The sequence below is a fragment of the Rattus norvegicus genome, chromosome 6, assembly GCF_036323735.1.
Source record: "Rattus norvegicus strain BN/NHsdMcwi chromosome 6, GRCr8, whole genome shotgun sequence".
Taxonomy (NCBI): domain Eukaryota; kingdom Metazoa; phylum Chordata; class Mammalia; order Rodentia; family Muridae; genus Rattus; species Rattus norvegicus.
The window spans coordinates 108,885,970-108,913,350 of NC_086024.1; the positions used below are offsets into that span (position 1 = coordinate 108,885,970).

At 50.0% G+C, this 27,381-nt stretch overlaps 1 protein-coding gene and 1 long non-coding RNA gene across 5 annotated transcripts; one reads left to right on the top strand and one right to left on the bottom strand.

Moving 5' to 3' along the window:
- Positions 1 to 26,147, top strand: Dcaf4 (DDB1 and CUL4 associated factor 4). Of its 4 annotated transcripts, none has more exons than XM_006240347.5 (14): positions 1 to 149; positions 5,911 to 6,007; positions 14,253 to 14,353; positions 14,702 to 14,859; positions 15,518 to 15,600; positions 17,054 to 17,156; positions 18,558 to 18,701; positions 20,205 to 20,254; positions 21,233 to 21,312; positions 22,254 to 22,355; positions 22,466 to 22,563; positions 23,617 to 23,790; positions 24,061 to 24,175; positions 25,542 to 26,147. In XM_006240347.5, exons 2-14 carry the CDS (start codon positions 5,919 to 5,921, stop codon positions 25,802 to 25,804), a joined length of 1,560 nt encoding a protein of 519 aa, XP_006240409.1. In that variant the 5' UTR covers positions 1 to 149; positions 5,911 to 5,918; the 3' UTR covers positions 25,805 to 26,147. The 4 variants fall into 4 exon arrangements, with proteins under 4 accessions (XP_006240409.1, NP_001102186.1, XP_063118189.1 ...); NM_001108716.1 differs by having other exon boundaries at positions 25 to 149; positions 22,257 to 22,355; positions 25,542 to 26,137; XM_063262119.1 differs by lacking the exon at positions 1 to 149 and adding an exon at positions 13,896 to 13,993 and having other exon boundaries at positions 5,991 to 6,007.
- Positions 6,701 to 14,256, bottom strand: LOC134479227 (uncharacterized). Its single transcript, XR_010052279.1, has 2 exons — positions 10,391 to 14,256; positions 6,701 to 7,704 (listed from the first exon to the last, which is right to left on the bottom strand). It is a non-coding gene; the product is annotated as an uncharacterized LOC134479227 (long non-coding RNA).
- Positions 26,148 to 27,381: the final 1,234 nt, after the last annotated feature.

A 27,381-nucleotide genomic window follows, 5' to 3' on the forward strand; every position in this document is an offset into this window, starting at 1 on the left:
GCAGAAGCCTAATCCAATGAGAAGAAAGAACCGGTCGCTTTAGTCCTATGGGCTGCGACAACACAGAACATGGGTGTCTTTCCGGATCTTCGCACGCCTCTGGGTACTCCAGGCCAGCCGTGTTGTGTCTGAGAGGACCGTCTGCGCAGGTAAGACTGTTCCCACGCTTGGCGTGCACCTGAGCGCCGACGGAGGGTGCCGCTGTACCCACGCAAGAGGACAGGGAAGGCCAGGCTAAAAACAGGAGTGAGCGTGCAATACATGGCCGGAGTGGGCGTGGGCCCGGATCTGGCGGGTCCTGCGGCGTCCCCAGGATCACCTTGCAGCGTCCATCCCGCAGACCTAAGGCTCCTGCCTATGTTGAAATTTGGGCTGTGAAGAAACACGAGGCCAGTAGTACTTTGGGGTATAGATTTTGGAAGTTTGTAGTTTTGCTTTTTTTTAAAAGCTTATTTTATGCATATGGATATTTGGCTTGCATACACGTGTGTACTGCGAACAAGCCTGGTCTTCAGGGAGGCCAGAAGAGATCAGTCAGATCCCCTCCAACTGGAATTACAGATGGTTATGAGTCGCCCTATGGGGTGTTAGAATTTGAACTGGGCCCTCAGCGCTCTTAACCACTGATTGCTCTTCACACACGCACACACACCCTTTTTTTTTTAAGTTTTATTTTTATGAATATGGGGTAGCTGTCTTCAGACACACCAGAAGAAGACATCAGATCTCATTACAGATGGTTATGAGCCACCATGTGGTTGCTGGGAATTGAACTCAGAACGTCTGGAAGAGCAATCAATGCTCTTAACCGCTGAGCCCTCTCTCCAGCGCCCACCCCCCAACCCCCTTTTTTTTTTTCTTTTTTCTTTTTTCTTTTTTTTCCGGAGCTGGGGACCGAACCCAGGGCCTTGTGCTCTCTAGGCAAGTGCTCTACCGCTGAGCTAAATCCCCAACCCCCCCCCCTTTTTTTTTTTCAAGGGAAGAAAGGTTTATTTGGACTCATGGCTTAAGGATATTTGGTATGGCATCCCCCCCAACCCCTTTTAAAAGAGCTTTTATTTTTAATTGTGTGTGTGTGTGTGTGTGTGTGTGTGTGTGTACGTACTTACATGTCTGTGGAAGATCGAAGAGACCCAAATGTGTCAAACTCCTGGAACTGTAATTTGAGATGTTGTGAACTCCCACATTAGTGCTGTGCATTGAACTCGGGTTCTCTGAAGAACAGCAAGTGCTCTTAACTGCTGAGCCATCTCTCCAGCCCTAGTGGTATCATTCATTATAAGATACAGAAAGAGAGGAGTTGGGGATTTAGCTCAGTGGTAGAGCGCTTGCCTAGCAAGCACAAGGCCCTGGGTTCGGTCCCCAGCTCTGAAAAAAAAAAGATACAGAAAGAGAGGTCAAGTGGTGGCTTGCCTGAGGCCCTGGTGTGGACCAGCCTCCATTCCCTGACACACCAAGTTCTGCGTCAGTGAGAAACACAGTCTGCACACCAAAGTGACTTTGGGGAGCACCACACTCCCTCCACCTTGGGTGTTCCCAGACACAGCCTTGTGTGTGGAGCAGGGCAGTAAGAAGAAAAACAAAAACAAAAAACAGCCAATGAGTCAGCTACCTGGAGAAGACAAAGCTCCCACTGCCTGGAAATGGAGTTGAGATAGGGGTGTGTGTGTGTGTGTGTGTGTGTGTGTGTGTGTGTGTGTGTGTGTACACGTGTGTACCACTTGTGTTCAGGTGCTCTCAAAGGCTGGAGGAATGTTGGATCACTTAGAACTGAGTTGCAGGAGGTTATGAGCCACTACCTGATAGTGGGTGCTGGAAACTGAGCTCAGGTCCTCTACAAGAGCAGCAAGTGCTCTTAGCTGCTGAGGCCTCTCCGGTCTCTTATTTTATTTTTTTCACTGGATAGAACTTTTAATGAGCTATCTGCATGTTCTCATTCCCCTCCTGTGTTCACTCACGGTCCATACCATTGAGGGTGGAAACCTTATTGAAGGGGGGGTCATTTTATTCTGGGTTTTACCTACTAGTGATGTTAGCATTTTGCATCTTTTTATGTCTTAGGAGTCGGGGTCTTACTGAATTTTTCCTATGATTGCATTATCTCTCACTCTACCTATCATCTGTCTTATCTATTTGATTTTTGTATGTATATGTGAGTGCTGTTGTGTGGAAGTTAGAGGACAACCTGAAGTGTCATTTGTCACCTACCTTGTTTGAGACAGGGTCTTTTGTGTTCTCTTGTAGTCCATTAGTCTAGCTGGCCTCGGAGCTTATGGGAAGTCTCCTATCTCCAAGCTCCCATAGAGTGAAAATGTATTCTGAAGATCCCAGCCTATATAGATGTCAAGGGCTCTGCCCGAGAGCTGTCTGCGCAGTCCCCATTGGCTATCATAGCCGCTTTATATTACACTTGCAAGGTTGTGCAGCACATTGCTATGTAATTCCGAGTGTCTTTATAATTACCCCCAGTCTAGCCATGGCCTGGGGTAAAGTGGTGAAACAGTCCCAGGACCTCAAGCTAAGATGTTGCCCAGTGCTTGGGGTCTGTCTTTGGGTAGCAACAACCCATATGTACTGTTGCTCTCATAATGCCCCCAACCCAAGGCCATGGGGTCAGCTGCTTAGCCAGTGGCTGCTGCCACACAGAGAGAGCCCCAATAAACCAAAGCCTTTGCCAGGACCTGCATCATGGGGAATGTTAAGGCCTTGCCTGGAAAGGTTATGGAGAAGAGGAAAGGCTGAATGTGGGTGTCCTCTAAACCCTCTTAATATGTGGGGAAGCTGCCCACTGACAACAGGGAAAAAAGCCCAGCCTCCCACAGAATGAAAGACACAAGTAGATCTTTGCCCCGCATCTAAAGTGGGGCTTGGGAAACTGCAAACAGACTGGGTGCTGGACTTCTCAACCACCCTCAAGGAGAGGTGGAGAGACTGGGAGTCACAGGAGCCGAACCTTTGAAAGTACTGTTAAAGTGATATGAGGCAACGTCCCTGTGACTGAGCAGTCCCCCAGATTATAAAGAACACACTGGCTGCCCGCCTCATAGTAGGCCTGTACCCCGGCTACTCTGGAGTTCTAAGGGAAGTTCAGGGCCAGGCTGGCCTTGACCTCACTTCGTAGCTAATGGGGACCTTTTAACTCCTGATGCTTCAGCCTCCTACTGCTAAGTTTTCTGACTGCAGTCGTGGGCCTGCCTGGCTTTGTGTGCGTGCGTGCGTGCGTGCGTGCGTGCGTGCGTGCGTGCGTGCGTGCGTGCGTGCGTGTCTGGAACAGGGTGGCTAAGGATCAACAGCTGATCCTTCTCCCATTTTCATTTTTATCTCAGAATGACTTAGAATCTAGATTCCTAAATTGCCCAGCTTCATATCAGCTCAGTATCTCAGCTGCTGGGAAGTGGAATTAATTAAAGGACTCCGGCGAATGGAAATAGAGTTATAAAATACTATACTCTGGGGCATTTTAGTGCCCTACATAGTCATGTGTGATCATTTTCATAATTTAAGGTTATGGAAAAGCCAGGTATGATGGTGCACATCTATAAACACAGCATGTGGAAGGCTGAGACAGCAAGAATCACACATTGGATGCTAGCTTTAGCTGTGAAGAGTGACACCTCTTCACCCCACCCCACTCCAGATTGTAGGTTTCAAACTGTTTGAGGCTAGTATCCTTTATTCCGTTTCTAATGCTCTCATAAGTAATCAAGCCTCTGCCCTAGCGTCTGAGGCCCTCCCTAGCCTGACCCAGCTCTTCCTGCAGTCCCTTGTACCTGACTCTGGTTGTACCAAACCGCCTGCAGGGTCCTCACATGTCCGCCTGCCCCCAGCCCCTAGCCTGTCCACTCTTTGCTCTTGCCCACTTCCCAGTGCCAAGCCCAGTGCCTGCCGCACATGCACATCGGGTGCTGTGTAAATATAAATACTGTAGGAAAACATCCAGCAGAAGGAAGCTTTAGAGTTTACAGTGAAGTAGGGCTGGAGAGACGGCTTGGCAGTTACAGCATCGGCTGTTCCTCCAGACGACCCAGGCTTGATGCTAGCACCCTTATGGCAGATCTTACTGTCTGTAACTCTAGTGCCAGGGCACCTGACACCCTCTTCCTGGCCTCCTCAGGTGCCAGGCATGTGAGTGATGGGCAGACATAGATGCTGGCAAAATCCCCATAGACATTCTGGTTTTGAATGTGTCATAAGTGAAGGGAACTGGAGGTAAACTCAATAGTAAGACCCCAAGCGCCACAGAATAGTAAAGTAGCCACAGGGTTTGTTATACTGGGGGAGGGGAGGGTTATTGTTTTGTTTCGCTCAGCAGTAATTTGCATGTAGCCTACTAGGTCAGTGGGTGCTAAGAATAAAAGGAACGACCCTGGATCTTTTGCCCAGCACGCACAAGGCCCTGAGGTCCGTCGGTCTCCAGCACTGTAGCAAAACAAACAAAAAAGGAATTCACATCCAGTGAGACAGGAGTGTATTAACAAAGTTTAAAACAGACAAATGCAGGGGCTGGGGATTTAGCTCAGTGGTAGAGCGCTTACCTAGGAAGCGCAAGGCCCTGGGTTCGGTCCCCAGCTCCGAAAAAAAAGAACCAAAAAAAAAAAAAAACAAAAAACAAAACAGACAAATGCAGATATAAACCACAGTATGTATCCTGAAAGTGAACTTGTATTTTAGAAAAACATACTTTCAATCCTTAGACATGGGGTTTTTTGTTTGTTTGTTTGTTTGTTTTGTTTTTTCTAATGGGGTGTGTTTTGTTTTTAAGGGTCTTGAGTAGCTTAGGTTGGTCTCAATCTCCCTGTGTGACCTAAAAGATAACCTCAAACTTGCATTCCTCTTGCCTTACCCGCCCATGTGTTTTATTTATTTTTATTTGATGTGTATGGGTGCTTTTCCTGCATGTGTGTCTGCTCACTGTGCTGTCGGTCGGTTGTGCTTATGGTAGTCAAAGGACGTTGGGATCCTGGGTTCAAACTCATGTTTGGAAAAGAGCACCCTTACCTCCCACTGAGCGACTTTTTAAAAATCCAGTAAATGTGAGGGTAGGGTATGTGCAGGTGCAGGTGCCTTCTGAGGCCAGAAGAAAACATTGGATCCCCTGGAGTTGGAGTTAACAAATGGTTATGAGCCACCTGGTGTAGGTGCCAGGAACTGAACTCAAGTCCTCTGCAGGAGCAGTGCATGCTCTCTTAACTGCTGAGCCTTCTCTCGGCTCTTTGTTGGGCTCTTTTGAAAGGCTAGGCAGCCTAGGCTGGCCTTCACTTGGTGACCTCACTGCCTGAATCTTCCAAGTGTACATTTGGCCATTCAAAGCCAAGTTCAGGAATGGGAACTGAATGCGACATCCCCTACCCCCAGGCCCCGACTTTGGAAAGTGTGGATCATTAGGTGCTACTCCAGGGAGGATGTTTGGGCAGAATGCTGGGGTTGTGGGATGTGAAGACATTGAACTGGTATGTAGATCACTGGCTGGGATGCTTCTGCACCTTTGGATCCCAGGGGGAGACCTGCAAGTGAAGCCACTGGTGTGCTTTCCAACAGAGGAGAGGGAGCCATTAAACGTAAACTAGACATCTGTGGTGTCCCCGAGGAAGGATGAGGTGGACATCTGGGGTGGGGGAGGGTGTCTTGGAAAGGCACAGAGACGGATCTATTTCTCTGAGACAAGAGTAAGAATTCACAAGAGTATTTGTGGAAAAGATGCCGGACAAGTTATTCCTGCCTGGTCACTTCTCTAGGACAGAGGATTGCACTGTCTGTCAATGGTAGGAGGGGACATTGGGAAAGTGCTAGAAGCAGACAAAGGTGTGGGTGGTAGCCTTGGCAGTGACCACTGTGAGCATGGTAGAGCTGCTAGTCAAATGGGAAAGCACACAGCCAGGGTATCTGGTGTTCTGTGTTTCTCTCTCCTAGGAACAGAAATGGATAAGAACATCTGGACGAGTAGGAGAAGACGAGGGCGAAGCCACCACCGTAGCCCTGCCCTCAGGCAGTGTGATTCCAGTGAGAGGTAAGTTTTGAGGGCCAGCTTTGCTCAGTTCTGTTCCAGCATTGTCCGATACAGTGCCCACACTTGTACCCCTCCAAACCAGTCGGCAGTGAGGCCAGTAGGCTCGAAAGCTTGACATGTTGCCTGCCATCAGCCCTGCTACAGGAAGTGAGATCACAGTCACACTCTTTGCTTCACAGTGACTGGCTTCTGACTAGTGTCAGCCATAGCTACTGGTAGATTGTCTTGACACAACTGAAGACCTGCTTTTCCATTTTGGAAACTTGGGAGAGGCTTTCTGGAGCTATTATCTAGTATAAGTCTTGGGAAAAGACTTACATAAATATATGTCTAACATGTTGTTTATGCAAATATATATAATATATATAGCATGTAACATTTACATTTTATATATATGTATACATATATGTATATATACACACATATATATATGTGTGTGTGTGTGAACTATGAGACTGAGAGGGGGTATTGTATAGAGGGGCTCTCTCTCCACATAGCTCTGACTTTCCTGGTACTCACTATGTAGATCAGACCGGCCTCCAACTCTTAGTGACACCACCATTGGGCATATGGAACCTTAATATACACAAAAGTACATGAGTAATAGATCAGTGGGTGAAAAGCTCTCAGGGAGAACTTTCCCTCGGGATGGAGACCCTCTAACTCCAAAGACCAGACCGAGACACCACAGGATGCAATCAGCAAGAGGATTTGGTTTATTGTCAGGATACACAGGCATAGGCACCTGCAGGCGCTTCAGTCACTCGGGGGACTGGCGCGCCCCACAGAACCAAGGATGGGCTTTTATAGGATTTTGGGGAGCAGAAGCAAGCATACAGAAGCAGATGCATGGTTACAGGGATATAATTGGTGGATTCTAATATGGCAAGGGTTTAGCCCGGGGGCAAGTTTCCTAGCTACCTTCCTGAAACATAACGGCTGACTCGGCCCCCCAAGGGTTCAGCCCGGGGGCAAGTTTCTTAGCTACCTTCTTGGAACATAACGACTGACTCGGCCCCCCACCAGGGTGTGGGACCTCTCCCGGGGCTTTTTTTCATTGTCAGGTGCTCAACCGAAGTCGTCCTGTTGCCAGGCCTTCAACCAAACACATCCTGCTTGGCAGCTGCTGTGTACTCAGTGTTCTAACCTTTCCCTGAACCAGTCATCTTAAGTACAGCCTTGCAAAATGGCGTTACTGCTGCTAAGCTGGGGTCTTTCATTCCCCCATTTTTTTGCTAACTTTGAGTGAAATCTTTCACTCGACTTGGTCAAGAAATTTCTGTCTGGTGGGGGCTTATTCCCCCACTGACTCTAGGCCACAAAAGGGCTAGGAGGAGCCACGTAGGAGTTTTAACTTTAAGGGGTTTGGAGTGTGCTGAACTCTCTATGTCTGGGGTGTAGTGTTGTGATTAGTCAATTCCTCAGACCGGACTGTCTTGACGTGTGGTGTGTGGATCTAAGCCGAGACTCCGTCTACCTTTAGGGCGGTCGGGGTAGTCAGGAGGACGGTGTAGGGTCCTTTTCACCGTGGCTCGAGATTCTTGGTCTGGTGTCTGTGCACCCACACGGTGTCTCCAATCTGGAACGGGTGTGGCACCACCGGATGCTCAAGCTTGTCCTGGTAAGCAGCGGCCAAAGGTCTCCAGACGTCTCTCTGCACAATCTGTAGGGCCTGTAAATGGGCCCTCAGAGAAGGGCTGGGAAAGATTTCCTCGAGGAGCTTCTTGGTGACCATTTTTGTAGTCTCGTGCTTCGTGGGGAAGGCTTTGACCCATCCTGAGAAGGTGTCTACAAACACTAGGAGATACTTGTATCCATATATACCTGGTTTAATTTCAGTAAAATCAATTTCTCAATGGATGTCGGGACGGTGTCCCCTAGGACGAACTCCTTGTCCAATCATGGTCCTTCCCAGGTTAACCTGAGCGCACGCTTTGTAACTCTCAGTCACCTTTTGTATCGCTTTGTCCCAATTAAAAAAAAACACAGATTTATCTCTTCCCAATCTAGTAAGGTTTTTATCTTCTTATGTAAAAAGGAGATCAATTCAAAAGTCCTTTGTAGACCCACTGTTTTAGTTGAGGGTGGTAGATGGCCCCCATTTTTTTAGGAGCTCTATGTCCTCATGGGCATAAACCCAACTAGTTTGTCCCACTGGTGGGGGCGTGGGTTGGTCTGGGCTATTTAAGGGCAAGATTTGTTTGTTCATGGCCGCTTCTCGCGCCGTGGCATCGGCCAGCCGGTTTCTTCATGCCTCTGGGTTGTGCCCTTTTTGGTGTCCTGGACAATGTATAATACTCAGTCTTTTGGGCAAGAATAGGGCTTCTAAGAGGGCCAGAATTTTAGCCATATCTTTACCCTCAGATGTGAGCAGCTCCTGCCTCTGGTAGATCTCCCCGTGGATGTGTGCCGTGGCAAAGGCATAACGGCTGTCTGTATATATATTTAGCCTCTTACCTTTTGTCATCTTGAGCGCCTGAGTCAAGGCGATGAGTTCAGCCCGTTGTGCAGAGGTATTAGCAGGCAGGGCTTTTGCCCAAATCACTTTGTCCTCCGTAGTGACCGCAGCTCCAGCCTTTTTGTTCTCCCTCTGCCAAGAAGCTGTTGTCATCCGTGTACCATGTGTGGTCAGCATTCTGAAGAGGCTGGTCCGATAGGTCCGGCCTGGTTCTATGTATTTCTGCGAGGATTTGTAGTCAGTCATGCTGTTCTGTCTCCTCTGGTAGAGGAAGCAAGGTGGCAGGATTGAGGGCGACTACGGGCCCAAACTGAACCCGTTCTGCATCCAGTAACAAGGCTTGGTAGTGGGTCATGTGGGAATTAGAGAGCCAGCGGTCTGGGGGCTGTTTTACCAAGGCCTCCACTGTGTGGGGTGCTAGGATGGTGAGTGGCTGTCCCAAAGTCAATTTTCCAGCATCCTTGATCAGGACAGCAATAGCAGCCACCATCCTTAGGCACGGTGGCCAGCCGGAGGACACAGGGTCCAATTTCTTAGACAGGTAGGCCACAGGGCGTTTTCAGGGTCCCAACCTTTGTGTTAGGACCCCTTTAGCATACCCCTGTTTCTCATCGATGAACAGTTACTGAGCAAATTGTAAGGGTTCGGAACAGTCGGATGAATATCTTCTATCCTCTTGTTGACCTTTCTCAAGTCTTGTATTGGCCTATAATCTCCAGTGTCGGGTTTCTTAACAGGCAGAAGAGGCGTATTCCAAGGCGACCGGCAGGGGACTAGGATGCCTTGATCTAGAAGCCTCGTAATGTGAAGCCTTATACCTTGATAAGCTTTATGTGACAGGGGGTATTGTTTTATGGAGACTGGAGTTGTAGTGGTCTTTAACTGTATAATTAAGGGGGGCTGTTGGAGCGCCAACCCCAACCCACCAGTCTCTGCCCAAGCCAGTGGAAAATTCGTGACCCAAGTGTCTATTTCTAGGGATTGTGGCTTGTCCTGTCCCAGTTCATATAGTCTATATTCATAGAACTTGAAGGGGAGTTCCGTGGGGGCCAGTTATTCGGGCCCCTCTTTCCTCAAAATGAATTTGTGCTTTTAGTTTGGTGAGCAGGTCACGGCCCAGCAGAGGGTACGGGCAGTCCGGAACATGTAAGAAGGAATGGGTCACCTTACCAGTAGCCAGCTGAACCCGGCGGTCCGTAGTCCATCGGTATTGTTTCTCACCAGTAGCTCCTTGTACCCAGGCCGTCTGGTCGCTGAGTTGTCCTGAAGCTTGAGTGAGGACTGAATGCTGGGCTCCTGTGTCTACCAGGAAAGTAACCGGCTGCCCCCCAACTTTAAGCGTTACCCTGGGCTCGCGGGGGGGGGGGGGGGGGCTCCTGGCCCTGACCTCCCTAATCTTTATCTAGAGCCAAGAGGGAGGTTCGTGGTCGAGGCTTTCGGGGTCCGCCAGGCTTCTTGGGGCACTCTCTGGCCCAGTGCCCTTTCTCTTTGTAATAGGCACATTGATCTTTATCCAGCTTCAGCCCCTTTCGAGCTCCCCCCTATCTCCCTTCCTTTCTTGGCCCTGAACTACGGCGGCCAAGATTCGACTCAATTCTCTCTCTTATTAAAAATCTTTTCAGCTTCTTTAAGTAAATCCTGTAATGTATAGCCCTGCAAATTTTCTAACCTCTGTAACTTAGTCCTGATATCTGGAGCAGCCTGCCAGATGAAGGACATAGAGACACTCGTCATTTGTCCTGGGTCATCTGGGTCATAGGGAGTGTACATACGGTAGGCCTCCTTAAGTCTCTCTAGAAAGGCGGAGGGAGTTTCCCCTGCTTCCTGTAATACCTGTTTTACCTGAGCCAAATTAGTAGGGCGTCGTATAGCCCCTCGGAGACCCGCTAGAAGCAACTGGCGATAAAGGCGTAGGTGTCCCTTACCTTCAGCTGTATTAAAATCCCAGTTTGGTCCTCAGGCAGCTGGGTGGGACGCCCATCATCTCCCAGAACATGCTTTCTGGCCTCTAGGAACACTCTTTGTTTTTCTTCTGAGGTTAAGAGGGCCTATAAGAGCTGTTGGCAGTCATCCCAAGTAGGCTGGTGGGTAAGTAAAACAGATTCTATTAGGTCGGTGAGTGCCACCGGATCTTTGGAGAAAGAAGGGTTGTTTTGTTTCTGATTGTAAATGTCAGCTGCTGAAAACGGCCAGTACTGGGTCTGGCCACCGGTTCCCTGTCTAAGTAGGAAAGCCTGGGAGGTTGTATCTGGCATCACCTCGAGCTTATTGCGCAATCTCCCTGCGACAGGGGAGAAACCCTTATCAGACTGTGGCCCGGCAACTGATCTGGCCGGCGGCTCTGCCTCCTCCGTTTTAGCCGGGCCTGTCAGAGAGAAGATCTATGAGAGGGGAGTTTGGGTCTGCCGGGAGGACAGGTTTCTTAGAAGGCTCTGATTTCACAAAGGTAGAGAGAGGAAGACGTGGCCGGCGGACCGGGCGGGGCCGAGGGGACAGGCTGGGGGTTGAGGGGAGGCCAATTCGGGTCCACGAAGGGTTCCGCCCGGGGGGGGGGGTTTAAGGCGAGACTCTCTCAAGTGATAATATAAGAAACCTGGTCAGGATGTCCGTGGACGGCCCGATCTTTAACCTGTAAAATAATGATCTTATTAAATGTGTCATTCACTGGCCATCCCGCTCCGAAAGTGGGCCACTCAGATGTGCAGATAGTCTGCCATTTTCCTTTTTTTTTTAACCTCGACGGACTGGTTGTGTGCCTGGTCGTGGACGTCTTTCTAATGATCAAGAGTGAGACTTAGGGGCGTTGTTAGGGACTGTCCCATGTTAGTTCTAAGGAAGATTAGAACACAGAGAAAACAAACAACACCAACAGTCAAACAAACAACAGACAGGCGTGCTGCACGGCTTTGGTACCAAACTGAAAGCAAAAAGTCAGATGGAGGTGGCAAAGGTCCGGGGCCCTCTGAAAGCCAAAAATACAGACAGAGGTGCCGTTAGTCCGGATCTTTCTCCTCTCCCAGATTGGGCCCCGAAAAGTCGGGCCCCTAACACCCTTGGAACGTCTTCCAGGGCTGCGGGGCGAGAAGTCCGAGCTCGTCAGCTCCTTCTTCGTCCCGCCCAAATTCCAAACAACCTGGCTGAGCGCTCACAGAACAGACAGAATAAGGCAGAACGAGACAAAATCAGACAGACAGACAGACGCCGGCCGGCTTACCTCCCAGTGGGTGGTCGGTGGTCCCTGGGTGGAGGATCTCCTTTCCCAGCCAACGCACCAAATGAAAAGCTCTCAGGGAGAACTTTCCCTCGGGATGGAGACCCTCTAACTCCAAAGACCAGACCGAGACACCACAGGATGCAATCAGCAAGAGGATTTGGTTTATTGTCGGGATACACAGGCACAGGCACCTGCGGGCGCTTCAGTCACTCGGGGGACTGGCGCGCCCCACAGAACCAAGGATGGGCTTTTATAGGATTTTGGGGAGCAGAAGCAAGCATACAGAAGCAGATGCATGGTTACAGGGATATAATTGGTGGATTCTAATATGGCAAGGGTTTAGCCCGGGGGCAAGTTTCTTAGCTACCTTCTTGGAACATAACGACTGACTCGGCCCCCCACCAGGGTGTGGGACCTCTCCCGGGGCTTTTTTTCATTGTCAGGTGCTCAACCGAAGTCGTCCTGTTGCCAGGCCTTCAACCAAACACATCCTGCTTGGCAGCTGCTGTGTACTCAGTGTTCTAACCTTTCCCTGAACCAGTCATCTTAAGTACAGCCTTGCAAAATGGCGTTACTGCTGCTAAGCTGGGGTCTTTCATGGGTACCGTGTGCCCACCCATCTTAGACTATATGTACAGTCCCCAGTGTAGGTCTTTTATCCTGCTATAATATGCTATTAACCATCATATTATGAAGTATAACCATTCTTATCTCAGAATAGGAGCATCCCCACCCCCTTACCCTGTTCTCCACCGGGGTTCAGTGAGGACTCCTGACAGGAGGAAGTCTTCGTGTAGCCTTCAGGTTCACAAGTTGCTCTCTCTCTCTACAACACATGTGCCAATGTCAGATTCTTCCACATGTGAGTCCTGCGTGCGTGCGTGCGTGCGTGCGTGCGTGCGTGCGTGCGTGCGTGAATCAGTTCTTTTCTTTACCATGTGAGTCCTGGGGGTTAACCTCAGGTCCTCAGTCTTGGCCACAAACATCTGTACCTACTTAGCTGCCTGGCCAGCCCAGCCCTCCTCTTAAAATAGATAAATTTGGGGGTTGCAAGATGACAAGATGACTCAGTGGTGCGAAGTCATGCTGCCACTGTGGAAGGGAAGAACAGTCTCCCTCAAGTTGACCTCCACCCATGCATGCTTGTCCACACCCATATGCATTTAATTATCTTTTAAATTTCCAAATACAGGGTCATGATTTCAAATATCAAGGTACTTCTCCAGATTAAATTAACACAAACAGTACAAATCCTTCAGAGACGATGGGAGAGAGAGAGAGCAGCTGTGACCCGGGGAGGCCTACTTTCCTGTCTCGTTCTGTCCCATCTTGCTCTGTCTTGTCAGCCTCTTGCTTGATTGTATAAAAACCCTTAATAAGCTGCCCAACCCTGTAGCCTTGAGCACACAGCACCTCACCGGGTGTAAATCTCCAGTTTAACCCCTACTGTAGGAAGGTCAGCACCCCGCCCAGTGTTGGTATGTTTTGTTAGGAAAGTCATGGATATTTTTTGGGCCTCAGGCCTTCCCACAAGCCATAATGGGTAGTGAGATGTGATCTGTGCAAGAGCCCAAGCACAGTTTTGGCAGAGTGGCTTGGAAACCTGTTGGGCACAGCCATCTTTTGGGCTCTGTGTGGAAAGAATGGAGCAGCAGTCCTTGGAGAGAAAGAGTCATGACTCTTAATCCATCCTCCTGCTGATACAGACGGGCCGCCTCAGAAAGCTCTGGGCGGAAAGGGAGAGAAATAATTTTCCCACCCCTGTGCATAGCATCAGTGTTGGTGGGATTTGGGCTGTTCCTTGCCTCCTTCAGCCTAGCTTTGCAGACTTCCTTTTATTTTGTGTGAGGAGAGACATTCCCACCCTGCATTCCCTCTAATTGCCACCGAGGCCACGGTGGCTTTACACAGCCAGTGTCAGCCATGGCTCCACCCTAATATTACTGAGGAAATTACCTCTGTTCGCCGAGGTTTCTCCATCTGTAAGGTTGTCTGGCCAGATAAAATATGAGCCTTCTGCGGCTGAAGCCAGTAAATAATGGACCTCACCTGGCTTTGTAAAGGGCAAGCGGACAGAGAGCCCAACTGGTAACGATCTCACTGGCAAAGAGCTCTGGGTTCCTTTTCATCCCGGGGAATTCCAAAAGGTCTCAAGGAATGCAAATGCAGAAGTGAGAAGAGAAGGACTTCCTGTGACTCGTGTCCTTTTAGTACAGGAGGAGGAAGGAGAAGAGGAAGAGAAGGAAAGGAGGCCGGCCTTTGTTTTGGTGCTCCCCAAATCACAAAGGTCAGGTAAAGGCTGCACATCTGCTAGGTAGGACCTTCTGTCAGAATGAATGAGAGCTGGCACTGGGGAGGTGGCTTGGTTTGTTTGAAAGCCAGGTGTGGGGTCATGTGCTTGTGATCCCCAATGCTGGGAAGACAGAGACAAACAACCCTGGGGTTCACCAGCGGGCCTAGTCTGCTCTGTGAGTTCCAGGTCCATGAGAGGTCCTGCCTAAAAAGATTGATGCCCAGTATTGTCCCTTGGCCCCCATGTGCACACACACTCCTATTGCCATGTGTGTCACCAGGTACACCTCAGGGGCGTCTCAGAGCTCGCAAGATTCCGGCCACCATGATGTTGAGTGCCCATCAACCTCGTCCAGCAAAGCTGGAGAGTCTTCAGTGCCAGGTAGGTGGTGAGGCGGGCAGGCCCCTCAGACCAGGTAGTGGCCCTGTCCTGGCTGCCAGTCCTCAGCCAGGGCTCTGTCTGTTTGCTTGTTGGGGAGTCAAGAGCCCATTTTTGACTTGAGGGAATTCTAGAAACAAATCGATCCACTGACTGAAGGAGACGGTGTCAGGAGTGATTCTGGGGCAGATGGTCTCCCCAGTCTGGACCTCAGTGGTGACCATGACTGTCACTTCACCAGTAGAAGAGACACACTGACTCTTTATTCTCATTAGGTGGATCTGTTTTTGTTGTTGTTGTTGTTGTTGTTTTGGTTTTTTTATTTGGTCAGTTTACTATTTTGTCCTAAAGACCTTCCAGGTTTTTACTTTGACCCTGAGAAGAACCGATACTTCCGTTTGCTCCCGGGTCATAACAACTGCAACCCCCTCACGAAGGAGGGCATCCAGCTCAAGGAGATGGAGAGCAGGAGGCTGCAGCTGCTGCAGCAAGAGGACAAGCAGAAAAAGGTGGGCTACCCTTGGCTACCCAGTGCCCACTACACCCACAGCACCCATCTACTGCTGAAAGCAGGCTGCCCATTAGATGCCCTGTGACACTCACATATGTCAGACTGTGCTGTCAGAGTCGCCCTGGCATGGAAATGATAAAGAAAAGACCAGGCGAGAGGCCCCATTTCCCACTTCCTTTTTCTGTCTGCTGACCTTGGCATCTGGTCTCACACTGTATACACAGCCTATTGCCTATAAGCAAACAAGAGGTAGGGCAGACTGGCTGGCCCCCAGACTGCCTTGTGCTGGATTTTTCTTACTGCCCATGAGGGGAAACTTTCAGAGGACACCATCAAATTTCAATGATCAAATTTCTGATCATTAATACCCGTGTCCCTCATCGTGTCCTGTGGAATTAAATACCTACTTCTGTTACCCAAACTACAACAAATATATTTTTGTTGTTTGTTCGTTTTGCTTTTTGGCAAGGTATCTCATAACCAAGCTAGTCTGGAAAGCACTGTGTCCAAGGATGGCTTTGAACCGGTGTTCAGGATCCCCTCCCCACCTCCCCAATGCTAGAATTCCAGATTTAAGCCAGCATGGCTACCTTCACTGAATCTTTTTTTCTTTTCTTTTCTTTTCTTTTCTTTTTTTTTTTAATTTATGAACTTAGAAAATTGCCAGAGTGGGATTTAATGCATCGTCCATCCTACGGAAAAATCAGCTGGGTTTTCTCAACTTCTCCAGTTATTGCCGGTAAAATAATATCTTATTTTGTCTCGGATGTTCTTTCCTGTCCTTATCTCTGTAGTTCACGAATCTAGTCAGGAGAAACCTTGTGTTATTTATTCTATGAGCAGTCTTCATAGCTGGGGGTATTGTGGGGGGCTTTTGGGAATCCTGCTTGAAGTTTAATAAAGACACGGAGACATCTACACAAGCTTAAGACAGTTGGCCTCTTGCTGGGAATGTCTCTCAGCTAGCCTCGAACTTACAACTTAACTGACTTCACCTCTGCCTCTCTACATGTGGTTTGCACTGCCAGCTTCCCAGCTCACTCTTCTCATCTGCCCGGTAGTCTGCTCTACTGGTCTTTAAGCCCCAGCTCTAAGCTGCCAGCCCTTTATTATGCAAAAAGCCACACTCCACGGAGCCTTCCCTGGGGCAGCTAAGCATGCCCTCTTCTGGAGTCTGAAAACAGCTACAGTGCGCTCATATAAATAAAATAAATAAATCCTTAAAGGGCACCGGGGTGGGGGGTGGTGGAGGGCACAAAGGGGAGCACGGACTTGTGGTTAAAAGCCAGCAGTTCAGTTGGAGTTGTACTTGCCTCACATGCCCGATTCAGTCCCTAGCATTTCCAATGTATATGTTACCTTTGTGATGCCTGCTATAATTCTAACTAGGTCTAGTAAGATGGGTTGAAGGGAGACAGAGCTGGGAAGTAGGCAGCGAGAACCATATGCAGAGAGGCAGTGGTGGGGAAATCTGGTTAAGTTTAAGGCTGGCTGAGAGACAGCCCCTCCTGTTCTCTAAAGAGGACATTGAAGTTCAGGGCAGAATGACTTACTCCAGGTAAAAACCAGAAACAGGATCTGTCTGACTCCAGCCCCTGATCCCAGCCCCCTACCCTCTGCTTCCCCTCATACACAGGAGGTTAACTAGTGCCTACCTCAGGAAAGGCCAGCAGCCAGCAGAGGTAGCTAGCATACAGCCTCCGCCATCTCTCTCCCAGGAGGGGAGAAGTCTCTGCTTGACCTGGAGCGGAGGAAGCTGTCCTGGGGAGAGGAAAGGGGCAGGAAGGTGGTGGCTGCACATCTGGGCTCTTCTAATCCACTGTGTGCCCTTCGGCAACCTGATCGTGTCTGGGGCCCATTTTCTCCACCCAGAATGTACTGGGTGACTGGAGAAAATGCTCTAGCCTAAATCTTGACTGGGAAAGGGCTACCCAGCCAGTCAGTTGTCCGTAGCGTTACATATGAAAACTACTGTGGAGGTGGGCATTTGTGGGAAAGGCAGGACCCCACCTGTCTTGCTTTTTTTTTATGGTTGAAACAGGACCTTGCTCATGTGGTCCAGACTGGCCTTGAGCTTCTGAACTCGAGCCATCTCCCCACAGCTGGTGGGAACAGGTGACAGACACACCTGCATGGCACTCAGGTGTCTGGCCATGGTGTCCATGCCCTCCCGTTTCTGTCTCCCTGTCCAGTCTCTCCCACGAGCTTCGGGTGGCCTGCATGGAGAGGAAAAAGGTAGAGATTCAGAGCTCAGACCCTTCAGCTCTGGCGAGTGACCGCTTTAACTTCATCCTGGTGAGTGAGAGGTGTCTGTCGGTGTCTGTGGCTGCCATTTCTGGCTTGGTGTTGTGTTCACTAAGCCTGGCTAACAAGATGCTGATTACGTGGGGGAAAAAAAAGATGTCTTTTGGTTTGGTGGGGTTTTGTTGTTGTTTTTAAGGGGTATGTGTGGGTGTGTGTGTATGTGTATGTCCATCACTCACCCTTCAGTCCCATCCTGTGAAATAAACCTGGGTCTGGCCACATACGACAAACAGTGTATTCTCTCCGGCTGTGCACAGTGTGGGCAGGATCCAGGTGCCATCAGCTGCAGCATGGTGGGTTCCTTCGCTCAATGTCCCTGACTTCAGTGGCAGGGCCGTTCGTACCTCCATCACACTATTTATTGGAAGTGGAAAGTCTCTGTATTCACTGAGACCTGGAGTGGAAATCAAGTCCAACTACCAGAGTCTAGGGTCAGGTATGCATTGTTAAGGAGCCAGAGCATGCCCTCCCTCTTCCATGGGCCCCCTGAGCGCTTGTCATCCTTCCTGGAGGCCAAGGGAAAGCCTTGAGGCTGAGATGAGACCATGGAGGCAGTGATCGGTTGGGAAGATGGGAGGCTAAAGTAGAGTGACCCTTGAGGCCCATGTTGAGGCCTCCTGGTCCAGGAGCCCCGACAGCAGAAAGAAGTATTGGGGTCAGGCCCCAGTCTCTGCTGCTCAGCCCTCCTGAGGGCCTGGTGACGGGACAGCAGGCACTTTGCTGCCATGGGTCCCCTCGAGCTCCTTCCCTAGCAATGTGCCTGTGGTAGAGCAGCCGTCCTGTGACCCAGCATCCCATGTGACCAGCTGGGTAGTACCCAGAGCCAGCCAGAGGACTGGGAAGGTGTTTTGACCCACTTGATTCCCATCATTGGTGGGTACATCCAGGCACATAACTCTTCAAGACTGTAGGAGGAATTTCACCAGTGTGTGTGTCTGTTTAGACTTTTATCAGAGGAAACTTAACGGGGCTTTTTAAGACAAGGAAACTCTACTTCAGCCTGGCTCACACTCAGTTCCCCTGCCATAATTAGCTTCCTGAGTGTTGGGATTACAGGTCGGTCCTTTGTTGTATATTTAAATTAAATGAGGCAGGGTCTCACTATGTAGCTGTCTAGGACTCAGAGCTCTTTGTGGGTTTTATGGTGGCCACATGGTATGGTCCTCCCAGACTTGTTTCTGAGGTGGTCACTAAGGTCACCAGACTTCCTGGTCAGGCCCTCATTTTGCCATCTTTTCAGTGCCTCAGAGATGGCAGGGCAGACTCTGGGAGATCACTTTGCTGGAGTGTAGTCACCGAGTGGGAGCTAAGGTGGGTCCCTGCCTTACTCCTTCATGGAGAGGAGCTTAGGCAGCCCACATGAGAGATCACCTGCAGCCTGTTTCCCTCCAGGCAGACACTACCAGTGACCGCCTCTTCACGGTGAATGACGTCAAAATCGGAGGCTCCAAGTACGGCATCATCAGCCTGCAGGGTCTGAAGGCCCCCACGTTCGAGGTGCACATGCACGAGAACCTGTACTTTACCAACAGGAAGGTAGGTCCTGTCTCCACCTTCTAGCTCTTGCCTTTGGACCTAGGCCACTGCTGTAGTTGGCTGAATTCAGAGAGGGAAAGGGAAAACGGCCTGGTGAAGACTGAAGGATCCATCTCATTTTCCAAGGGACAGATGGTTTGCTAATTCCTGAGAGGCCACGGGATGAGCAAGTCCCAGAGAGCCGTAACATCTGAAGAGAAGTTTAGGTGGTTGGGGTGAGCTCAAGGCAGGGTGCTTTCAGTGGCCATTCGAGATTCTTTTCTGAAGGATCAGAACTGATCTGGAGGGGTGTGGTTCCTGGAATACAGCCATCACAGCCTAGATAGGTTCCTTCGCTGGGCATCCCAAAATGTCAGGTACTCCATCTCATAGCCTTTATGTTGCATCTAAGGCAGTGACTTCCTGTTCACTAAGACATAAGCCACGAGCGAGACACTGGTAAAAATGGCTTGAGGAGCCCAGTGTGGTAGCTGTGATCTCACTCAGCACACAGAAGGCTGAGACTGGAGGGTCGCTGTTGGCCGAAGGCTAGCCTGTGCTACAAGGTGAGCCTAGCTGTACCTTTTTCTGTCTCAGAGGAGGCGGAGAAAGGAAGGAAAGAAAGAAAACCCTAAAGGGTTAACCTTTGGTTAAAAGTTAGGTTTGTTTCCTGGTCCTGTAAAAATAGAGGATACAAATAAATAAGTCTTGAAAAAACAACCAAAGGGCTGGAGAGATAGCTCAGTGGTTAAAGGCACTGACTGCTCTTCCAGAGGGCCTGAGTTCAATTCCCAGCAACCACATGGTGGCTCACAACCATCATAATGAGATCTGGATCTGATGCCCTCTTCTGGTGTGTCTGAAGACAGCTACAGCATACTTTGATATAATAAATAAATAAATCTTTAAAAAAAAAATAAGAGAATACAGGTCTAGCTTGGGGGAGGGGGCTGTTGACAGATACCTTAGCTTGGGACCCATGCTGATTTGCAAGAACTGAAGCCTGGAGTTTACTCCTTCCCGTTCCCCTCAAGACCTAAGAGATCTGCACAGGGAGCTCCACCATCCTCAGGATGCTCCTTGCAGCCCATTTTAAGAGCAAAACCTGAAGAAGGAAATCACATGTCAGATTAAGGGTGATTTAGTGGTAGAGTGTTTGCCTAGCATGTTCAGAGCTTTGCGTTTGGTCTCAGCATTGCAGGGAGTGGAGGCGTCGTGAGTTTGTGCCTCTACAAGTCTGTCCTTTCTCTCTTTCTCTCTCCCTTTTCTCCTTCTTCCTTCCTTTTTTTCCTCTTCAATTTTAAGGGACGTGTATGTGTGTGTGCATACCTGGGCACATGTATCTGTGTGTCCAGAAGAGGGAGTTAGTGTTCACGGAGCTGGGACCCAAACTCTGGTCCTCCGTAAAAGCAGCGCGTGCTGAGCCATCTCTGCGGTCCCTTCCAGCCGTCTTCTAGGAAAGCATTTTGCCGCTGTTCTCTGTGGTCAGCAGTCACCCTAGTCTCTCTCTCCCGCTCCCCGCAGGTGAACTCTGTGTGCTGGGCCTCACTCAATCACTTGGACTCCCACATTCTGTATCCTTCCGCAGACAAAAGGGTTTAGTAGACAGCCATGCCCTGGTCTGGACCTGAGCATCTGTGGAGGTGGCAGAGAGGGGTGTCTCACCTTTTAGGGAAAGACCACACCTGGGTCCACAACAGGGAGTCTCCATAAGGAACCGAGGTACAGAGGTGGCTGTTTCTAGGATGATGGTCAAGTTCCTATGTGCCAGACATCTGGGACTTAAAGTGTAGTGGCTAGGGATAGCGTTGGGCCCTAGAAGTCTGGCCCCAGGGTCCACCTGTTCTACTGCTGATATACGCTCATGGGTCACCAGGCAGACCCAGCATCCCTGCCATGGGGTTTGTTTTGGCAAGGGAATAAAGTAGAAAGGATTAGCACATCCCTAAGAAGGTACCCACTGTGAAGTGGAGGGAGGAAGCTGCAGTTAGGGAAACAGAAGGCCATGAAGGGAGGGAGTTCTTTTGACCCCAAGCACAAGACTAGATCTTAGGCCCTGTGGTTGTGGAACATACTGGCCTCTGTGCACTCACAGCCCGCAGGGCTTCTCTAGGACTGCAGTAGCTCACTGTGACGGCGCCTGTGCTCGCTGTGTGAAATTTGTTTCACACACATACGTTCATGACACTTGTCATGGGTTCAGTCTCTTAGCTGGTTGGACTTGAGACTTAGTTCATCGTGTACACAGGCAAGTACATGTGTGGGCATGTTACACCATGGCCTTACCCGCCTCACTTCACCTCGAGAAGCCCAGTTCTTGAGTAGAAGACGGGAAACAGATTGCATGGGACTAAGAGCTTTTTATGGTGTCTGTGACATTATGTTCCCGAAGAAACAGAAACCGAGTGTGGAAAGTGTAAAAAGTGTCACATCCGGACAGGGTTCTCTGCCCTACTTGGCGTTTTATAACTTCCTGAAGGATACTGATAGCATCCTTCTCCCAGAGGACGGCCCTGTCTGTACCTCACTATCCTTAGCAGATTTCCTTCTAGGCTGTGCCTCATGGGCCTTGCAGAGACGCCAGGCTGTGCCACCTTGCTCCCAGCATCACTGTTTGTCAGCAGTCACCAAGGTACGGAGCCCTTTCCTTAGCTTTGGGGAAAAAAATGCTTTGAGGATGTGTCCTCTGTCTCTGTGGGGGTGCCTTAGGAATGTGGGTACCAGAAGCTGGGTTGGCTGCTGTTCCACACTTTAGGCAGAATGGATAACACTGAGGAGAAACTGTCAAAGTCTACCCCAGGATTGCTGCATTTTAGCTGCAGCTTTTTTTAAACCCTTTGAGGCTGTGTCAGAGCAAAAGTGCACATAACTAGCAAGACATTAAGACGCTGGCCTGAGCTGCTGGTAGCCATCATTCAGAGGCATTGATTCAGCCCTCGTGTGATAGGCACGCTGGCTGGCTGCACTCTGCCCCTGCTGGCAGACTTCCGCATGCTGTCTTCAGACTCTCAGAGATGGCATCTGCCGGGTGGGGTCAGCTCCAAGAGTGCAGGCTCCAGGCAGAGCAGGCCCAAAGCACAACTACTGCATTCCCACGTCCAAGCACATTGCTTGACCTCTGGGGTGGAGGCAGCCTGCCCCAGCAGGTTCCTCGTGGAAGTAGGTGAAACCGTGAACATTTAGCCTTTTGGCGTCTCACTGCCCAACAACTTGTGGGGCACGCACTGTACAGATAAGGAAACTGAAGTCTTGGTCCAAGAGTTGGGGGGGGGGGGAGTGAACCCATTATTACTGACATCTTTCTGTTGTAAACCCATCATTCCTACTTTGGAACTCCATCTGCATGACCTCATCAAATCCTAGTCACTTTCCAAAGGCTTTGTCACAGAAATACGTCAGCATGTGGCTTGGGGGGTGACTGTAGTAAATATGAACTCTGGGAAACACCTAACTCATGGCTGGGGTCTGAGCTGCGTTCCCAGTGCTATCCCAGGTTTGTGATTGCTAACCTGGTATCATGGAGAGGTGTCCCTAGGCCTAGAAGGCAGCCGTGTTTTACTTTGTTTCTCTTAGCAGGTACCGACCAGCCTGGCATGCTGTGTAGTTTCCGGATCCCTGGGGCCTGGTCCTGTGCCTGGTCCTTGAACGTCCAGGCAAATAACTGCTTCAGTACAGGTACGCCACCTCCCTGGGTGTCGGGTCCAGAGCTCCAGAGACCTGAAGACCCCATGCAGTTCCTCTTCCCCAGACTGCCAGCATCCCTCAGGGATGTTTGTCTCCACCAGGTTTGTCTCGGAGGGTCCTGCTGACCAACGTGGTGACAGGACACCGGCAGTCATATTGGACCAACAGTGACGTCTTGGCCCAGCAGTTTGCAGTCAAGGTTAGTTGGATTGGGGCTAATTAGAATGTTCCCTGCAGTGGAACATTTGTGGAGTGAATCTGGGTTTCCCTGCCGTAACAGCTGGGCCAGCACCTCTTACAAGGAAAAGCGTGGGAGGGTCAGCAGACTGTTTTGTTGGTTTGTTTTGGTGGCTTTGTTTTGCTTTGGTTTTCTTGAAACAGTCTCACTATGTAACCATGACTGGAACTCTTTATGGAGGCCAGGCTACCCTTGAGTTCTGAGGTTAAAGGTGTGGGCCAGCAGCCCAGAAGGATTCCTAAGCTCCAAGAGAGCGGGTCTGAGCTGATGTGGAACTGTCTCCCGACAGCTGTTAGCGGGCCTTGGATATTGGAGGAGTCGGGACGGATCATTGTGAAATTCTAAGTGGGGACTATGGCTGCAGCTCGAGAGTAGAGTGCCTCCCTAGCAGTCCGTCCTGGAGCCACACAGCAGCACAGTGTGCAGCTCTGATACTGACTCACAGCTCTTAAGCAGTCTCACAGAACTGACAGGTCAGATGGGAAATGGTATGTCTTCGTTACTGTATTTCAAGGACTTAGCTATAGAAAATGCTCTCTTTCTTTAAAAGAGTTGCAGGAGGGGGTCACTGACCTGTGTTGGGCAGGAGCAGAACTGACCATTCAGCCCTTCATCCATCTGTGATAAAACCACACATTTAACTGAGCTGTCTGCTCTCCCCATCAGTCCATCACCTCAGATCTCACCAGAGCCATAGTGGACACAGGGAGACATTACTTAGGCCTTAGAAAAGAAGCCTAAGGGGACCATGATCTAACCTCCAGGCACCTATAGGCTCACCACAAGTGACACTGGAGGAGGCACCGGGTCTACCTTTAATCCCAACACTCAGGAGGTAGAGGTAGGCAGATCTCTTGAGTTCTGTGGCCGGCCAGGGCTGTTACACAGAGAAACCCTCATCTCAAAACAACAACAACAACAACAACAAAATCAGACTCTCTTCTAACTCCACTGAGCCCTAATGCCAAGGCATGGCCAGGTAGTGAAAACTGGGCACTGTTCCCCTCTCCACAGACTCCTTTGCTGTTTAATGGCTGTCGTTCTGGGGAGATCTTTGCCATTGACCTGCGTTCTCCAAGTCAAGCCAAGGGCTGGAAGGCTACTCAAATCTTCCATGACTCAGCAGTGACCTCTGTGCAGGTCTTCAAGGAGGAGCAGTACCTGATGGCGTCAGACATGGCTGGAAAGGTAGGGAATACTGACCTCAGGCCTCAGGATAGCAGGGTGCAGGTCATGGCACACAGATGTACCAAGACCCAGGCTATCCTTTGCCGCTCCATGAGCTTAATCTTGCCTGGATAGAAGTGCGGAGGGCCTCTGTTCTGCGCTTCTGATAGGCAGGAGTCGGAGGCCTCCGTCTAGGCCACTGAGATCAGGTCACCCTTCGCCTGCATACCTGGTTGTTGCTGTGTGCCTGCTAGACTCTTCCCAAGAAACCCTCTGTGCTTCTGCCTACAGATCAAGCTGTGGGACCTGAGAGCCACTAAATGTGTGAGACAATACGAAGGTCACGTGAATGAGTACGCCTACCTGCCACTGCATATGCACGAGGAGGAAGGAATCCTGGTGGCAGGTGTGTGGGGATTGGGAGTTCCCATCCGTCAAGTGCTACCCGTAAGGGCTCTCATGTCTTAAACAGCAGAGGGAAAAAGGGGTAAATAAAGGGAATTATGGACCACTGAGATATCAACAGCTAGCCCTCTGTCAACAGGTCAGTGGCGGGCAGCACCCCAGAAATAGGCAGTTAGGGACTGAGTTGGACGTTGGGCCTCTTTGAATCACAGGATTCCATCAGGCACATCTTGCCTAAAAGCTCACTTAGATGCTGAGAAATTTAGGATTCTAAAGTGCTTGAATCCTGGCCTTTTAACATAGCTGTGATCTACCAAGGAGTAGCAGCTATCTGGCTACTCAGCCCTGAAGGACTTAAACTGACTACAAGTTATAGTTATTTGTAGGCTACAACCCCAATTCAAGGTTTCTACATAAGGAACATGTTCTCAGTCTTCTAGAAGCCTCGTGTGCTAATGTTCCTATGGACAGCTCGCCCATTCCATTAAAATTCGTGGGAGCTAAGCAGCACTGGGCTGGGACTTTTCTTGATGTACTTACCATCTTCATCAACACCAGCACTGGCCTTGTTCCTAGAATGATATTCCCCAAGCCTTGGTCTCAGCAGTTTCCCATGCTGGATTGTAGACACAGGGTGGGCAAGCCTTGCTAAGAGGCAGACAGTGTCTGCCCAGCTGCAACAGCCAGCCACATCCCCCAAGGACATCTCTGCCACAGCAGCACTGCGGCCTCAGAGTCACCGAGTGGTCTGAAGTCTAACTGCTAAAAGCCCACACAGATCTAGCATCTGGGCCACCATAACCCATGGTGTCCCATGCTATATTGTTATAACTTAAGTGTCCTTGGAACTTCAACTTGAACTGGAAGTAGCTGTCATCTGCTCTGTTGGATGTGACAAAGTTGGAAGGTCTTCCTGGTAGTATTTTTCATCTAAAAGAACCCAGCTGCCTGGCATCTAGATCAGGTGGGCTGGGTCCCACCTAAGAAAACCCTCTACGCACAAGCCGGTGCTGGCCGAGCCAAGCCACTGCTTCCGCCCAGCCAGCCAGGGCATCCTTATCATTTCGAACATGTACAGTTGGTTAGGGTTCTGGAGCAACAGACCAACTCATGCTCTTAAAAGTATTTCCATTGTTATTTAGTAACTGTTTTTGCTACTGTATGGATTGAAGTGTAAATATCTGTGTTTTCTGATGGTCTTAGGCGACCCCAGGGAAAGGCAACCCAAATGGGGTGGCAAAACACAGGTCAAGAGGTACTGCACCAGGGGCTTAGTAGTCACACTTGGCCCTGAGAGGTGGCGAGGAGCAGTGTCTACGCATACATTCTTTCCTCTTTAACCTGCTGTTACTTTTCCTCTTTCTTAGTGGGCCAAGACTGCTACACAAGAATCTGGAGCCTCCATGATGCCCGGCTGCTCAGAACCATACCTTCTCCATGCCCGACCTCCAAGGCCAACATTCCCAGTGTGGCCTTCTCTCCTCGGCTTGGGGGCCCCCGGGGAGCCCCAGGGCTGCTCATGGCTGTCCAGCAGGACCTTTACTGTTTCCCATACAGCTCGTCCTGTCCAGATGGTCTGAAGGAGGGCAGGTGGGAGCCCTCTTCTGTTTCTAAGGAGGACATTTTATAAACGGCGCTTGCTGTTCAGATGGAGTCCTTCAGCCTCGGGCAGAATGCAAAGTGACTGACTCAGGAGCTGGAGAGATGGCTCAATGGTTAAGCATGGGCTGCTCTTCCGGAGGTCCCAGGTTCAATTCCCACCAACCACATGGCAGCTCACACCCATCTCAGAATCCGGCACCCTCTTCTGATCTCCTTGGCACCAGGCACACACGATATATGAATAGAACATAACAGGCAAAACACCCATACACATAAAATAAAATTTTTTTTCAATTTTCTAATTTTGTCAAAGTACATTATGTGGAACAATGTCAATAAAGGCTCAGAGCACGAAAGGCCTTGCCATAAAAGGTGTGCATTTCCTTTGCCCATTGAGTTCCACAGACCTCCCTCCTTCACCAGCAAAGTACACTGTGGAGTGCAGACTGACAATGCAGAATTAAAGCTCCTGCTTTCGCCAGGGACTGCCTGGTGGGGAGACCACCTGAGTGCTGCAGGCCCAGAGAGCTCTTCTGCCCTGGAGAAAGGCAGCTGGGGTGCAGAGGGAAAAGCAAGCCGTGGCTTTGTCTGAGGATTCAGGACCAGGTTTGACACCCTTATACATGGCCTTCTCAAACGGTACCAGCCGGTCCCGTGTTCTGTCACCATGCATGGGCATTGGGAAGATGGAGCTTTGCGAGCGCTGTGGCTCCGAGCATGCCTTCCTCAGCGTCTTGCAGGCAGAAAGAGGGAGGCAGCAGCTTTTGGTTGCCAGTTCTACCCAAGGTCAAATAAATTGGCTTTGAGTTTTTAGTAATCTTAGAGTGGCAGTCTATGAAATATTTATAGTTTAAAAATCTTTCCTACCAGGGGTTGGGGATTTAGCTCAGTGGTAGAGCGCTTGCATAGGAAGCGCAAGGCCCTGGGTTCCCAGCTCCGGAAAAAAAGAACCAAAAAAAAAAAAAAAAAATCTTTCCTACCAATCAGCAAAGTAAAAAGCACATGTAGTAAGTTTCTGGTTCAGATGTCGACTTGTTTTCAAGACAGGGTTCCTCCGTGCAGGCCAGGCTGGCCTTGAGCTCGGCTCAGCCTGCTTCTGACAGGTGTGCACCACCACACCGAGCCCAGCCTGATTCGGATCTCGTTCCCTAGGCTATTGAAGCATTCAGCCACCCATGGAAATCCCTACTGCGCCTGCCAGTGGGGTCAAAGGCCTTAAGAGCAGCCTTAACGGTTTGCGGACATGTGCAGATGCCCTTATGCTCACTCCGGCTTGCCCTGCTCATGCTCCAGGAAGCTCACCTCTGGACCTCTCCATCCATCCTCCGTGGCCCCGGTACTCAGTGGCAACAGAGTGGGACTGGTTGTTAGTCCTTCGGCTGGCTCTCTTCCTGTTGAGACTGAGTGTCTGACTTGACACCATTGGGATACAGCTCCCTGGGTTCTAATGACTGTTCTGTTCGTCCCTAACTACATATTCCTGTTAGCCAGGATACTCCCCAATTAAACAAATTGGGAATATTCATCTTTCCCCCTAGGATCCTAATACAACATTCAAAACCAAGTCATCAAAAATGGGTGAGAATATCATGTATCTACTATTTT